This window comes from Cebidichthys violaceus, unplaced genomic scaffold (genome assembly GCF_023349555.1).
Source record: "Cebidichthys violaceus isolate CVI_PGR_0920_01 unplaced genomic scaffold, fCebVio1.0.p SCAF_34, whole genome shotgun sequence".
Taxonomy (NCBI): Eukaryota; Metazoa; Chordata; class Actinopteri; order Perciformes; family Stichaeidae; genus Cebidichthys; species Cebidichthys violaceus.
Genome location: NW_027176528.1, coordinates 2,418,037 through 2,435,040, shown reverse-complemented (window position 1 = coordinate 2,435,040; position 17,004 = coordinate 2,418,037). Strand labels below are relative to the sequence as shown.

General features: G+C 38.9%; 1 protein-coding gene across 1 annotated transcript; it reads left to right on the top strand.

Annotated features, from left to right (window-relative positions):
• The first annotated feature begins 276 nt into the window (after positions 1–276).
• Positions 277–16,821, top strand: LOC137883605 (transmembrane protein 50B). Its single transcript, XM_068725147.1, has 7 exons — positions 277–381; positions 6,004–6,261; positions 6,534–6,646; positions 8,986–9,053; positions 10,052–10,144; positions 12,865–12,922; positions 15,796–16,821. Exons 2-7 carry the CDS (start codon positions 6,163–6,165, stop codon positions 15,839–15,841), a joined length of 477 nt encoding a protein of 158 aa, XP_068581248.1. The 5' UTR covers positions 277–381; positions 6,004–6,162; the 3' UTR covers positions 15,842–16,821.
• Positions 16,822–17,004: the final 183 nt, after the last annotated feature.

Sequence of the window (17,004 nt, the reverse complement as noted above, 5' to 3'; positions counted from 1 at the left end):
TTATTTAAAATAGGAAAACTAAAAACAAAATACTAAAAGGTGTGAATTTTGAAATCAGGAAGAAACTTTAGAACATGTTATGCTTTAATGTTCAATATTTGATATTTCTTTTGTTATTCTTTTCTTTATTGTTAGAATTCGTGAATAATTAGAATCCTGATCCACACCATACCAGCTGGTGGCAGTAATGCGCAATAACGTTGTGTGCAAACCGACATGAAAACCAAAAAGAAGAAGAAGAAGAAGAAGAAGAAGAAGAAGAAGAAGAAGAAGAAGAAGAAGAAGAAGAAGAAGAAGAAGAAGAAGAAGAAGAAGGAGGGGGGGAATAAAAAGAAGAGAAGAGAAGAATGGAAACTGTAAACATTCTGGGCTCTTGACAAGGTGAGCAACTGCATGTAACCCTCCATGCAAAGCATGTCATTGTGGGTTCTAACTGTGGTTCCTTGGGTTAGTGTCAGTACGGTCACGGTTGATTTGTGTCAATACGGTCACGGTTGATTTGTGCTACCCGGTAGCTCGAGTCCCACGTTATCCTTGTAAACAAAAAGCTGCATCCTAATCGGGACAACTGACGTCATGTTTGCTACCGTTAGCTCCTCGCATGAATGGAGCTTTGACTCGATCCAGGGACGATTTGTATGTTCAGGTTATCAATTCACTAATGGTCCAATCAAAAGAATAGACATTGGATTATTTTTACTAAACAGCACTACTATGGAGGAAGTGTAGCCTAACGTTAGGAATAGTGTTGCTGTCCTAACGTTGGAGCTAGCTAATCGAGCTATTAGCCGGATTGTGGTGAAGGTTTAGCTGCAGTCACGTTAATCAAAACTCCCCTCGGTGAGATGGCAGTTCAGGTGTTCGAGCACACGGCTTATTTGTACCTACAGTTCGGTAAAGTTGGAATGATATTCACAGAGTCGGACTTCCCGGATCAATAAGTCGTGAGCGAAACGTTGTTGAAACACAAACGTTACCTCTGTGTAACCGTAGTGAGACAACGAGCTTCAACCTTAACGTTATTTGAATCTAAACGGGCCGTCCTCCGAGCTGGACGGATCACATTGGTCTCAATGCGCGGCCGGCTGTGAGACGAATGAACAGGGACCGTCTACAAAGTGTAACGCCGAAAATACATATTACAGAAATATTCAATATCTTCATTGTCATGCAGTGTAGTGTAACTCAAATAATTTACACCCATAGGCTCCTCTTGGTTATACTGCAATGCTTATTTTAGAAAAAAATGATTTTGTATAATTATGGTGAATTGTTATTGGGAAAATGTTCAATAACTGATATAAAGTGTAGTGTAACAAAGATCACTTCATACATCAATGAACTCCTCCTGTGTGTAATACCGTTATAATAGAAAAATATGCTTTTGTATAATGTAGAATATTTTTGATTTGAAAAAACAATTCAATAACTTAACTGTTATAATTAGTGATGCCCCCTGATACTTGGTTCTAAACGGGGAGTATTGATGCGGTCCGGAGTTAACAGTTCTGCTATCGGTACTTAAGAAGCTCCAGAGTGAGATGTCCTCGTCTCAAACGTCCTCTCTCTGTGTCTTTGTCTTAGTACAGCGTGAGACTCACATCATGGCAGAGAGAAGACAACATTTGACAAGTGAAATTAAATGTTACATGAAGCTACAAATACACTAACTTCAGAGTGCAGATACATGAATACGCGCATGACGGGATGCTTCGTCATTAACAGACAATGCATATAGTCAAAATCAATGTAATTAACACAATGACAAGAACCAGTCACGTATATATTTATATGACAACAAAGCAGGTAGAATAAGATAAAATCCAAATAACACGATTCAACAGGCCTCTGCACATTCCAGCAAAACTACGGTGCTAAAACACACATTCCATCACACACTCAAGGGCACCATTCAAATATCATTCACATCAGAGGAAACAATATTAACCATATCATAAAAACGACACCAGAGACAAAATAACACAATAGTAACACTACTGCAGATGTAAAAACAAAAGCAGTTAACTTACCGAAGCTGCTGCTCACTTAAAGACAAAGTCCATCCTCCTTTCTTTGATTACAAAGAGTTTAATGATGCGGCTGTACAGAACATTGGTGCGGTTCAGTTCCAGCAAGAGGTTTCATGGACGCCAGTGATGACAGTCGAGCCTGGCAATTTCTGAATACGCCCAACACGTCAAACTAAAAATCTGATTGGTTGAAGACCATGGCAATCAACAATATCGTCTCCATTTACTTAAACTGCAAAGGGATTCACTTGTAGTTCTGAAGGCCTCCGGCTAGCATCAGGGTGAAAGCTCTACTTAAAACAAGCTGTGCTGGAAACAGCACTGCAGCCTGGAAAAAGAGCAACTGAGGAAGACAGTAGCTATGCATTGAGATAATAAGCTAATGGGAAATAATATTTAGAATACATGTAGTGTATTTGTGAAAAATAATTAAATTATAAAATAGCTATAACTTTGTGACGACCCACCACTGACTGCAGGTAACGTTAGTGATGCCATACGGAGTTTGATCAGAAAAACAGGCTAATAAATGAAAGCTAATAGCTTAGCTTATTGTTTAGCTGCAACTGTATTTTAAGGATTTTGGAACTTTTTGTAGATACTTAAATCAAATCCTCTGACAAAAGAAACATGAAAATACATCCGATTATAACCAGGAGGAGCCCATTGATGTATGAAGCGGGACCTATTATGCTCTTTTCTGGTGCATATTTGTATCTGAATTTACTGTTACAATATGTTTACATGCGTTAATGCTCAAAAAACACCTTGTTTTTCTCATCCTGGCTGTCCTGTTGCACCTCTTCTCACCCTCTCTGTGGGTACATCGTCTCTTATTTGTCATTTCCTCGATCCTCGCTTGAACCGGAAGTTGTTCTGTGCCGCTATATTGACGGCCGTCCCAAAGCTCTTATTTCTGCTCTGAGGAGCGAAAAGCGAGGAGAGATCTCTGAGGAGCCATGAGCGAGGCTGTACAAGAACAGCCTTACAGGAAGTGTTTTAACGGCCGACACGCCCCCTCATTGTTCATCAGTTATGTGATTGGACTCTGGAGCTAAATATCACTGTTTCATACCAGAGTGAAGACAAGTCTAAACTAAAGCTTTATGTTTGAATAGTTTTCTGATTCACCATCTGGTTTAAATGAAAAAGATGTTCATTGTAGGTCTGAACAACAAAAGGACCACAAACAACTTTCTTCATTTGTAAGAAAGATTTGTCTTTTCATGATTTGATATTTCTTGCAGTGACTTTTATTATGGATACAATTAAAGTCAGAGAGCGCTGGAGAGATGAAATACTTTTTACATCATTTATCATCATTTCATTCAGTCACGTGAGGCTGATCATTCCTGAGTGTCAGGTTTGAGTTATATAATTTCAATTTCCCCTGAAACATTGAGTCTAATAAATTAATTCCAGTTTTCAAAAAACACCATAATCATATTCTGGGTTATTTAATAATGACTTCACAATCACAATTTCAAAACATACGCAAATAATTCATAAATATGACAAATGCATTCTGCCGGTAGAAATCGGTCCTGTGCTTATAAACAGGACACAGAACACTGTATAAATTCCACAGAACACATTACAAATACCACAGAATAAGTACCACAGAACACAGTATAAATTCCACAGAACATTGCTTCAACTCCTCAACAAATGGAGTCGGGTCCTCAAACACCTCAAATACGAGCCTCATCAGTTCATCCACGTAATCTGTAAAAACATAGTATTTAATAGGCATTCATTTGTTTTAAATAAAGTATGCTTCCTTCCTTATATATATTTAAAAGGTCATTCAAATTTTATGTTTGTTATAAAAATATTTGATAACTTATTGTATGTAGGATCTGTTTGAACTGGCTGCTATGCATTCGCCCTTCTTTGACTTGGGGAACAAGACCTTGTAGTGTTGTTGCTTGCTCAAGGTCATATTTTTTATTATAATAAAGGAAAAGGCACAACCTACAAAAATAGAATGGCAGAAATGTAATGACTGATCCAGTCGTAACACTTCACTAATCAGTCACATTGTTCTAAGAGGTTACAGAATCCATTATATTGTGTATTGATTACCTGCACAACATTCCATGAAAGTGAAAACCACGTTCTTGGGTGTGAAGCACAGGATCAAGCTGTGGAAGGCCTCCAGTGACGATGTCTGGTAGTGATGACTCAGCTTCTCCACATCTTTGACAACTCTCTTGTTGACCAGAACTTTCTCCTCTTTGTAGAGTGGAATTAACCCTTGAGTAACATCACAAAAAGTATGTAAAATATAATAATAATAATCTATCAAGCTAAAAAGTCTTGTCCCCTGAAAAATCAGCAGACCACAAATATTAATGTAAACACATTTACACAGACTCGCACAATATTATTTTATGACATAAATACAGCCGGCTGTCTACCTCGAGACCAGCTGCACTGTTGGTTATTATCGGCCTCCATATTACAAAGCTACAGGTAAAAGTTACGCTCATCTTTTGCTGGGATGTGTCTCGTCGACCCATTGTCGGCAGTATTATGAAAGGAGACCAGTGGATCAGAGCAGTCAGAAACAGAGCGGGACAACAGTCATGAAAATAGCAAGAAAGTTAGCCAAGTGGATAGAGGCCATAACATTATCACAACCCACCTCCTCACTTCAACTCTATTCAAGATCACAATATTTAATATTCAAATAATCAATCGTCATATTCTACACAGTGTTTCTACACCGTGATTAGAAGAGCCATTAGAACACAATAATATTAGCTTTACACATCCACAAATAATAAATTATACTTACAGGTTGTGATCCTGAACCGCCATCGTCTTTCAGCAGTAAGCGTTTAGAAAATCCAGCCGTGAACTGTGTTCAGTTTTGAAAGTTGTCCTCTGTAAATGCATTTAAAATGAAGTTTAGCCACTTGTCCTTCAGGTCATCTTCCCTTTGAGAGTCCATACAAAGAACATTTCCTCTAGCAGAGCAGAACACAGCGTCTCCTAGACATGACAGCCACAAACCAACCAGGCAGCTCAGGAGCAGTGTTTCTGAGGGGCGTGGACTACAACTCTACGGACCTTTTTATAAGTACTAAAATATATCTATAATACACTAAAGGAAAGGGAAAAAGAGGAAACGCATAATAGGGCCTCTTGAAGTGATCATTGTTACACTACCATTTATAACAGTGAAGTTATTGAATATTTCCACAAAAAAGACATTAATCAAAAGCATATTTTTCTATAATAGCTGTTGTAATATGCCAAGGAGATGAATGATTTTGGTCATGCTACACTATATAACAGTGAGTTATTAAATATTTTTATTGAATATATTTCCCAATTATAATCTTCTAAATTATACAGCCCATTTTTCCATAATATGATTTTCAGTATAACCCACAGGTGACCCCTGTGGTTGAACAGATGTTGATTGTGCTACACTGCATTGGACTGGTCATTAAAAATGGCATACATACAATGATTATACAAAATATTTTTTTTTCTAAAACAAGCATTGCAGTATAACCAAGAGGAGCCTATTGGTGTAAATTATTTTAGTTACACTACACTGCATGACAATGAAGCTATTGCATATTTTTGTAATATGTATTTTCGGCGTTACACTTTGTAGACTGTCCCTGTTCATTCGCACATTGAGACCAATGTAATCCATCCAGCTCAGAGGACGGCCTGTTTAGATTCAAATAAGGTCAAAATCTACCAATAAAATATGGACATTTATCTGAATTAGGGCTGTTTATTTGATTATCTTAATGCCAAGCTCAATTAAGAACAGGCCATTTGATCCAAAACAAAAATAAGTGGTTGTAAGCAAATGAACAAGAAATCAACAGTCCTTATAAGTAGGTCACAGTTTAGGCTTGGAAATCCTCCTCAAACTGAGCAGGCTTAGATCCATTTCCAGGTATGATAATTAACATTAATAAGACATGAATGTATGCATCCTCTACAGGAAACAGAGTCTCTGATCTCAGCCGGAAGCAGAGCAGCCTGCAGTCCGTGAAGAACAGCAGGTGAAGCAGGTGTTGACACATACAAAGAGGAGGACTGGATCATCAACTGTGCAGAGAAGGATCATAGGAGAAGAAGGGGGACACAAAGAGGGCTGCAGATGGCTGGCTTTCTGGATAACTTCCGCTGGCCAGAGTGCGAATGCATTGAATGGGGGGAGAGGAGGAACACAGTTGCTTCTATTGTCTCTGGAGTTATGGTCAGTGGCTCTTGAGAGACAGATTGGTTCAATGACTGGCAGAGACAGAAAAAAGAAAAGTTTTACAGCAGAAATATTAGAGTGTGGCTGTCTTTAGTGTGAGTGTATGCAAAGGGTGAGATTTGTAAGGTTTTATATTTGTAATCCTTTATCTATATTATCTCTTTCCACCAGCTTTCCCCAACATTACAATATATAAGAGAGTCATTTAATGGAGCTGCATCTCACTATTCATATATCTCACATGTCAACTCTGTATGGTTTTGTCCTAGTTCTTCACAGGCTGGTGGATCATGATTGACGCAGCAGTTACGTATCCATCCCAGGCCCAGATGAACCATGCATTCCACACATGTGGTGTCTTCTCCACCGTAGCATTCTTCATGTAAGTGCTGGACACTTGCAGGTTGTTAAATCTGTCTGTCTGTCAGAGAGTGAGTAACAGGGTGCACAGGTTTGAATTCCTGGAAGAATTGCCTCCAACTTAAACAATTAGCAATGTTCGGAAATGGGAAATTTGATTTTTAAGTCATACGTTTAATTTACAAGTCTTGAATATGTGTAGGCTGCCGTAGACAGTAACATTAGTTATTGTTTTTGGCTGTAGACATTAGCTAGGAGCCTCATCAACTCATAAAGGGAAAATGTAAATTTTAGAAATCAACAAAGTCATTATTTGCTTGTTAATTAGTTGATCTATCCATCATTTTTCGCCGCTTGTCAGGCGGACCAGGGTTTTTCCTGCATAGAGAATTATGAGGCGGTCGCCTCCGTCAAATTTTGTCCTGCTTCCAGCTCTCGACAAAGCTCTGGCGGTGTGGTGTCTTCATGGAAAACACAATTTTCTGACAACCGTTGTCCTCGGGGTTCTCTGCCATAATTACCGTTGTTGTTGAATTCCATTTCATTGTCAATTAATGAAAGTGACGTTGTGGGACTCTTTTTAAAGTTGTGGATCGATTCAGATTATTGGAAGATAAGAATCTTCATTCTTACGTGAATACATTTTTTTCCCCCACCCCGATTTTTATGTCAAATTAATGATTAAAAAAAATATATATTTTTGTCATCACTGCCACCGGACACCTCTCATTTCACTGCTGCTGTGAGACGAGAGGTTTTCTAAAATGACTCTGGTACTCGAAAACACTTGGATGTATAATGGGAAAAATATTCAATTGCAATTGTACTTTTCCTGCTGTTAGCCAAATTGTCTAGAGTGAAAAAAAAAAACATTTCTCAGTTTATTGGGTTAAAATAATATAATGTAATAATATATTTTTATTTTACCTTAATTTAACCAGATAAGTCAATTGTCATTTTCAATGACGACCTGGTCAAAAAGGCTATCATTTGTAATGAGTTATTGCAGGAGGGCAGCAGAATGAGGGTGTGGAGTTTTAGCTTCTTTTGCAACTCGTTCCAGTCGCTTGGAGCAGCAAACTGGAAGGAGAAGCGGCCGAAGCTGTTGTTCATCTCATTTGCATGAGGTGAAGATATATAAGATCTAATGCTGTGGTATTTATTACGACAGGTTTGTGCACATCTGGAAAGCAATGAAGCGCAAAAGAAATTGTTCTCTGCTCCAGCACTTATTTTTAAAATCAATAGTATAATAATATCAATGAATTGATTTTAAAAGGCCTCCTGAAGTTAAGAGAGACTGATGGGAGTGTCTTTGGGCAATCTTAGAACTATAAACAATGAATTCTGATTCTCAGGATAGAAAATGTTCCTGTGCAGATGGTGTAACAGTTACTCATGATGAGTAGTGAAGGATGACACATGCTAACGAAACTGAACAAAAACAAATTTCTGCACATGGCATGGAACTGAATTCAACAGTCATTTGTTAATTCTGGATGACTTTAAATATCAATGATGAATAACCTGTAATCTGTCAATTGTGTATGTCTGACCTGCTGCCATTACAGTGTCCCTTCCAGCACTGGTTACGTTTAATTTGATGTCTTCCTGAGGTCACTATGACAGCATTTGGACACTGGCTTATTATTCAAGAAAGCAAAAATGTGCTCACTGAGAATTAGTAAAGAGATCAAATAGCAAATGTTAGCGCTGTTAGAACAGAAAAAGAGCATTAAAATGCTAAAAGTACTTTTTTTTTTTTTTTTTTACCTAAAATTATATGCAGGAATTTGATAAAAAAAAAAAAAAACCAATGCATGGACAAAAGAAAAAATCCTCTCAATCATCTCTTTAGAGATAAGACGATAAGAAGCGGGTGTATTTGACGGATGAGAGCGGGTTGTTAAGTCGCTGTGTGTTTTATGTGTGTGTACTCTGATGTGTGCACAGTGACTGAGGGCAGCGCTGAGCTAAACACACAGCTGTTTAGAGAGCTGATGAGGAGGTGTGAGTGTCTTTATTTGTGTTTTGGAACATTACCGCTGTGAAACAATCAGTAAAATATTGTTTTATTCCTCTGATTCACTGCTTTGTTCGCACTGACGTCGCTCCCTCTCTTCATTCACTTTATAGCTTGCTTTACCACCGCTCTCCCCCTCGTTGAGTCGAGGATGAGTAGCCAGCTTTGAATGCAAAGGTGTTTACAATCCTTCCTTTAGGCAGCACTGAAAATATATCTTGACATCACATAATAGCGGTTTCAACAATAGGAAGAACTCAGTTCAACTGACTCCGTAGTGTAGACCAGTGACTCAGAATCCTCTCTTGTGTAACTGTTGACCGTGTCTTTATTTTCAGGATAAATGCAGTTTCTAATGGCCAGGTGAGAGGAGACGCATATGGAGAGGGCTGCCTTGGCAGGACAGGTGTGTTTCTCTAAATGTGTGTTTATTTATGTAAACTAATACATGTCGCTGCAGCTGACTGCTTCTTTAACACAATGAACTTCATGGCTGCTTGCATGTAAATGAAATGCCTTCTCGAACATCAGCTTGAAGGCTCTGACCTCAAGGGTTTTGCTAAAAACAAATTCAATCTTGCTGCCATACATATGTTTGAGGGGGAGCTCACCAGGTAGAGTGAGTGTCCCATGTATCAAAGCTGTGTCCTTACTGCAGCGGCTGTGGCTCTTTGCTGCATGTTGTCCCCTTTCTCCCCTTTTCTAGTGCATCTGTCCTATTTCTCTCTCTCTCTCTCTCTCTCTCTCTCTCTTTATTTATATATATATATATATATATCTATATCTATATCTGCAAGCAAAAATTAAAATAGATTTTGGAGTCAATGTTTATTTGAATATTGGATATAAGGTGGGAAATAGGGATGTTCATATGCTAACATGCTAGTTTTGCTGGAGCTCAGGCGCTGGAACCATGGTGGGTATGGAAAGCTGAAAATGTCATTAAAAGCCTCTATTCTTTGACTTCAAAACCTTACAATGACAGCATTCATATGGGTAACTTTAAAAGACAAGTGAAGGTGATCATATTCTCAGGCAAACCAATATGTAATAGTCCAAACTGTACAATTCTCAATCAGCAGGGAATTAAGACAATTATACAGCCTATGAAAATAAAAAAATAGTGTTTCCTATGGAAACACTATTTGTCAGGACAACTAGCATTGTGTATTAATAGACCATTTTAGTTGAATAGATATTATTTAATGCACACAAAGCATTGCAATGGTTCTGTTTTCATACCTTGCATTCTAGAATATTGTTTTTACTGTATTGCCACAAGGACTGTTGTTCTACTTTAATTTGATTGGCTAATGAACAAAACGAATATATGGTTCAGCTGTCAGAGTTTGAAGAATAACTGGTGAGCTAATGAAAGTGATTAGCATGTGTATGTCTTTGCAGGAGCTCGTCTCTGGCTGTTTATTGGCTTCATGATGATGTTTGGCTCACTCATCGCCTCCATCTGGATCCTGTTTGGTGGCTACGTGGTGGCAAGTAAGTGCCCCTCCTATGAGTGTCCCTCTCACAAACATCTACACACAACAATGCACTTCCTTCGGTCTTCAGCAACACACCTCTCGCGACAGTTCATCCTCTCGTTCAGAAACACTGGTGAAGTAGACCTACAGCCTGGTTCACAGGGAAAAACCCCAGGGGCAGACTCTACCGTTACCGCTTTAGATTTATTATGATGTTCTGATATGAAAAGTATTGAATTGTGTTAGTATTCTAACTCAAAGTACCCTGAAATAAGCTCATTTTTAAAGTTATTTAATTTAATATGGGACTGAGCTGAACTGAAGCAGTCAATATGTGGTTGAACTGCCTCCACCATGTTAAACAGATGATGTGGTTTGTTTCGGATCATGAGCCGTTCCTTTCCTTCTCCACACTTTTCTCTTGCCATCATTCTGGTACAAGTTCATCTTGGTTTCATCTGTCCTGAACCTGCAATAGCTGCTTCAGTGAGCATTTAAGGAGCTACAGGTCACTGAGTGGTCAATTGGTTCACCTGCTACTGGATCGCAGGCCATAGCACTGTCGCTCTACCTTTGTCTTGTTTGTTTGACTTGTGTCTTAATTGTGATTTTTTTTTTTTTCATATTTTTCTGCTGCTATATTGATTTTATTGGAATTTAAATTCCTATTTAGTATTTTTCCTTTGCTACATTTTTGTTCTTATTTGTTGTGTTTTCGTGCTCATTACTGGAGCACATATGACAATTGACAGAGATACACGTGGGGATTGGAAACTAAGCTAACTATGTCAGATCCCTGGTTAACAAGTTATGATTTGGCCTATTTGGCCATATTGAAAGGGATCCCTCTCCCATCCCAATAGAGGGATCCCTCTTCTGTTGATCTCTAAGGTTTCTTCCTTTTTTCTCCCCTTTAAAGTTTTTTTTTGGGGGGAGTTTTTCCTGTTCTGATGTGAGGGTCCTGGGACAGAGGATGTTGAATGTGTACAGATTTGTAAAGCCCTCTGAGGCAAACTTGTGATTTTAGGCTTAATTTTATTTAATTATCATTTCACTGAGCAGACTGTACTGAGGACTCGCTAAAACAGAGAGGTGTAGTCCGCCTCTTGTTGAACAAAAGGTGGTGCACCGACACTTAAGAACTTCATCGATCATGCTGGCCATAGCTGTAGACTCCTACCATGAGATGCAGACCCTTCTACCTACTGGGAGAATTCGCCTCACTCGTCCTGGTAGACGTCTATATTCCAGCGCAGTGAGGAGCCTAGCGTGCGGCCCTGCAGCATTTGTTTAGGCATCAAACCTACTTGGTTAGGTTAAGGAAAAGATCACGGTTTGGGTTAAAGTTCAAAGGCAGGGTTTACTCTGGACAGGTCGCCAGACTATCAGAGGAATGACTCATGGAGGCAGACAACGGGGATATTAGCTTTAGAGGCCAACCCAATTGTTGTACCAGGCTGTAAACCTGGTAGTTTATTTCTGCTGTAAAGTTGGTCATTTTTACATGGGGGTCTGTCGGGATTAACTCACTTTTGGAATCAGCCTCAAGTGGCCATTTGAGGATCTGCAGTTTTTGGCTATCTAGCGTTGGCTTCGTCTTTCCGCCTCGGAGATTGCCGTTTAGTTTATACTCGAGCTCTTGCAAACTATTTTAACTCACACAGCCATGACCATTAGCTAGATCACATTCTGCTAAGAGCAAAGGCTTTTGTAGAAGAGGTAAGCATGCTAAATTAAATCACATCAAATAAGTTGGAAGCATAGTTGTGACGTGAAGTCATGTGACCATGGTGTAATTTGTTTATAGCCTAACATTAGCTTTTTTACTTGCATTTACACTCCAAAAATCTCCTCCTTATTAGCTTCAGCTGAATTCTAGAAGTCATTTTACACCATTGGAATACTCTGGATCTTGTCCCCCATTTGTTACAGGGTATTGGATTCAGTCCATTCAGTCCTCAGTAGTTTGACCTGTATGGTGGAAAAAAAAACTATACAATAGTACCGAGTGAGTCCTATAATACTGAAAACTTAAACAAGAAACATTGAGGAAAGAAGTTTGTCTTTAAAGTATTTATTCTCTGGCCAGAGAAGGCTTCACCATCATACAGACAGCAGTTCAGTCTGTATCAGAGGATGAGCCAAGAATCCAGTGTCTCTCTTGCTTTTAAGCATCTCAGCACACAGGGTTGGGGAACATTATATATTATAACAATTGAACAGCAGTTTCAAGCTCCCCATTGACCCCTCCAGTCATCCCCTTCGTCTTCTGAGCCTCGTCCCACAAACAGATCTGTCTTTATTACCCTTGATTACCCCTGGGAACATTCTCTGGTTAAACTGCACCCCCATTGAGTTACTCCCTCTTATCAAAGCAAAGGCAGAGATAACCCAAATGGTCCTGTTACCACTCTCCTTACACAATCATATGTCACATATATAGTTTTGTTAGTGAGTAAGGCACATAAACTAAGTCACAGTAGAAATGTACTAAAATTCTCTATCACACCTGTCAAAGGTGCTCAACAACCCAGAATGCTTATGTTCTGTTTGGTTATGAAGCGACTTGCTGTTCCCCACAAGACATGTTCAGCAGGAGCTCTGTTGATTATGGCTCAGTCATACGACAGTTTCATCTTCTCTCTGCTTAAAGGACTCCATTTACAGACACATAAGTATCTGTTTCAAAACACCGTTGTGTTATTGACTGTGATTTTGTTTTGTAACTTTTCTTAGAGAAAGAAGTGGCACCCGGGCTGGCTGTGTTCTTTCAGAATGCCTTCATCTTTTTCAGGTGAGTATAACATGAAACTGGACTAAAATCAACTTTGTAAGCAGCAGTCAAATAAAAGAGATACATGTTGCCCAGAACCTGCTGTAACCCTCAAACTTAAAATTGACGACATTCATTTATCTGTGGATACATGTCGGTAATGAAAAGTGTATACACCTCCATCCACGGACCTTCCCATCATCGCTCCTTGTATCACAAAGACTGTGGCTCAAATCAAATGATCGGTGGTTCGATTTCCGGCTCCTCTAGTTCATGTCGATGTGTCCTTGGGAAAGACACTTAACCCCAAATTGCTCCCATAGACTGTTCCTGCGGTGTGTGAATGGGTGTAAATGTTAGATAGTCCTGATGGGCAGGTGGCACCTTGCATGGTAGCTCCTGTCATCAGTGTATGAATGGGTGAATGATGACATGTAGTGTTAAAGAGCTTTGAGTGGTCAGAAGACTAGAAAAGAGATATACAAGTACAGTCCATTTACCATTTACTACAGTGTACATTGTTACAAGTAAAAGTCCTGCATTCAAAATATTTGTTAAATAAAAGTACAAAACATATTCTCATCTAAAAATACGTATTAAAGTAAAAGTACTCATTATGCAGAATAATATAAATGATATGATTGTATTCAAATTATGGACTGTTAATGTGTTTATTCCTTAATGTTGCAGCTGGTAAAGTGGAACTAATTTGAAGTACTTAATATACTGCTGTGTGGTGGAAAATATTCCAATACCCGCTTTGCGTGAGTCTTTTAATGCTGAAATAAATAATACCTAAAACCAGGTTGTCTTTTAAATATTTATTCTCTGAGCAGAAAAGGTTCAATCATCACAACAGAATGCGTACAGTATCAGGAAACGCCCCTGCTCTAAAATATAATTATATGATTGTATATGACAAATTTGTCCTGCTTCATGTACAGTTGTGGTCAAAAGTTTACATACACTTGTAAAGAACATAATGTTATGGCTCTCTTGAGTTTCCAGTTATTTCTACAACTCTGATTTTTCTCTGATAGAGTGATTGGAACAGATACTTCTTTGTCACAAAAAACATTCATGAAGTTTGGTTCTTTCATGACTTTATTATGGGTTAACAGAAAAAGTGACAAAATCTGCTGGGTCAAAAATATACATACAGCAACATGAATTAGCAATTTTGGTGACTTAGAAAGTTGTGTCAATGAAATGAGCTTCATAGCATGGCCTCTTAACTTCTTGTGAGTGATTATGAGTGACTACAGCTGGTGACTTCTCTGAGGCCATTTAAATAGGGCTCATTGGATACAAACGCCCACAAACGCTACAATGGGAAAGTCAAAGGAGCTCAGCATGGATCTGAAAAAGCGAATCATTGACTTGAACAAGTCAGGAAAGTCACTTGAAGCCATTTCAAAGCAGCTGCAGGTCCCAAGAGCAACAGTGCAAACAATTGTTTGTAAGTATAAAGTGCATGGCACTGTTTTGTCACTGCCACGATCAGGAAGAAAACGCAAGCTATCACCTGCTGCTGAGAGAAAATTGGTCAGGAGGGTGAAGAGTCAACCGAGAACCACCAAAAAGCAGATCTGCCAAGAATTAGAAGCTGCTGGAACACAGGTGTCAGTGTCCACAGTCAAGCGTGTTTTGCATCTCCATGGACTGAGAGGCTGCCGTGCAAGAAGGAAGCCCTTGCTCCAAAAGCGGCACCTTAAGGCTCGACTGAAGTTTGCTGCTGATCACGTGGACAAAGATGAGACCTTCTGGAGGAAAGTTCTGTGGTCAGACGAAACAAAAATCGAGCTGTTTGGCCACAATGCCCAGCAATATGTTTGGAGGAGAAAAGCTGAGGCCTTTAACCCCAAGAACACCATGCCTACCGTCAAGCACGGTGGTGGTAGTATTATGCTGTGGGGCTGTTTTGCTGCCAATGGAACTGGTGCTTTACAGAGAGTAAATGGGATAATGAAGAAGGAGGATTACCTTCAAATTCTTCAAGATAACCTAAAATCATCAGCCCGAAGGTTGGGTCTTGGGCGCAGTTGGGTGTTCCCTACAGGACAATGACCCCAAACACACATCAAAAGTGGTAATGGAATGGCTAAATCAGGCTAGAATTAGGGTTTTAGAATGGCCTTCCCAAAGTCCTGACTTAAATCCCATTGAGAACATGTGGACAATGCTGAAGAAACAAGTCCATGTCAGAAAGCCATCAACTTTAACTGAACTGCACCAATTCTGTCAAGAGGAGTGGTCAAAGATTCAACGAGAAGCTTGCCAGAAGCTTGTGGATGGCTACCAAAAGCGCCTAATTGAAGTGAAAATGGCCAAGGGACATGTAACCAAATATTAGCACTGCTGTATGTATATCTTTGACCCAGCAGATTTGATCACTTTTTCTGTTAACCCATAATAAAGTCATGAAAGAACCAAACTTCATGAATGTTTTTTGTGACAAAGAAGTATCTGTTCCAATCACTCTATCAGAGAAAAATCAGAGTTGTAGAAATAACGGGGAAACTCAAGAGAGCATGACATTATGTTCTTTACAAGTGTATGTAAACTTTTGACCACAACTGTATATGTGGATTTCATAGTTAATATGGTAATGCAGTTACTATAGCAACCCCTTCTCTTGCCCAAACACAGTGATGGTTTCCAGCACCAGTTGTCCTCCAAACACTAAAAGACTACAATAACAGTACGACAAAAAGCTCAAGTGAACGTCACGGATGATGACATACTTTATACAGTGCAAAACTATCAAAAGTATTGTATTTTTCATTGAAGCTCTTTATGACTGATGGAAAAAAATGTAGCTGTTGTTTTTGTTGTTTTTCCCAGTGTCCTGATTTAGTGTTTTCCTCTCTCTCTCTCTCTCTCTCTCTCTGTAGCACTCTGATCTACAAGTTTGGCCGGACTGAAGATTTATGGGGTTAGGGGGTCTGTCTTATTGCTGACAGCCACACACACACACACACACACACACACACACACACACACACACACACACACAGTCTTTAAACGTTTTTTTTGTAACCAGTTCTTTCACAGCTAGTGTCCACCCCAAACACACACATGGATTTACAGAATGTTTTATAACCTGCATTTGTTTTTAGAAAGAAACCTATTAGTGCTACTCTACCCACACACACACACACACACACACACACACACACACACACACACACTGCATATGTTTTGTTCATTCTGTATCTGTTCAGTTCATTTTTTTAAATGTTTGTATTTTAAATGAGGGAATTTCTTGTTTATTATTGAGAACTATCGGAAAGGGGAAATGGCATCTGTGTTGGGCCGGGCTAATTTATTGAATTTATTGAATATAATCTGAAGTGGTGGTGAGGGTAAACACACCACCACAGGCGGGACAAACCCCTCCTGCTGTCTCTACCTAAGCTGCTCATACTGTATGCCTGTATGTGAGTTCATTTCATACACTGGATGATAGTGTATTTTAGATGATAAAGAGGTTGTTTTTTTTCATGGGTCTGATTCATATTGGGGCCATTCTGCCTCAGGTGGAAGTGTGTTTTTTTACATAATCTGTTTTGTCCTCTTGTACTTGGCTCCTTGTTTAGCTTCAGTATACAGATAATTAAAAAAAAATGTTTAGCCATTTAAAGTACAAGTATAGAACAGATCTTGTGAAACTGCTGAAGTAACTAAAGTAATTAAAGTACTTGTACTCCTTGCTATCATATGTAGACATGTGCATTAAACCATTTTTTTTTACTGTACTAAGATGTACTTTTACACCAAAGCTTTGATTTGCATGGAGTAAAACTACTCTGGAAAAACCAGGGGATTTGGGGTTATTTCCTATCTTCCCTACACCTTTTTCAACATTTGTCTGACTTGTCAAGAGTTTAAAATGTGAAAAATAAAGACAATGTTTTATTGAAGAATGCTGTAGATAATTATCCATATCCATCCATGTAGCTGTCCAAGAGCAGCAGAGTACCATTTCTTTTTTTAGAACACCAGTATGAATAGAGAACACCAGTATGAATAGAGAACACTACTATGAATAGAGAACACCAGTATGAATAGAGAACACTACTATGAATAGAGAACACCAGTAT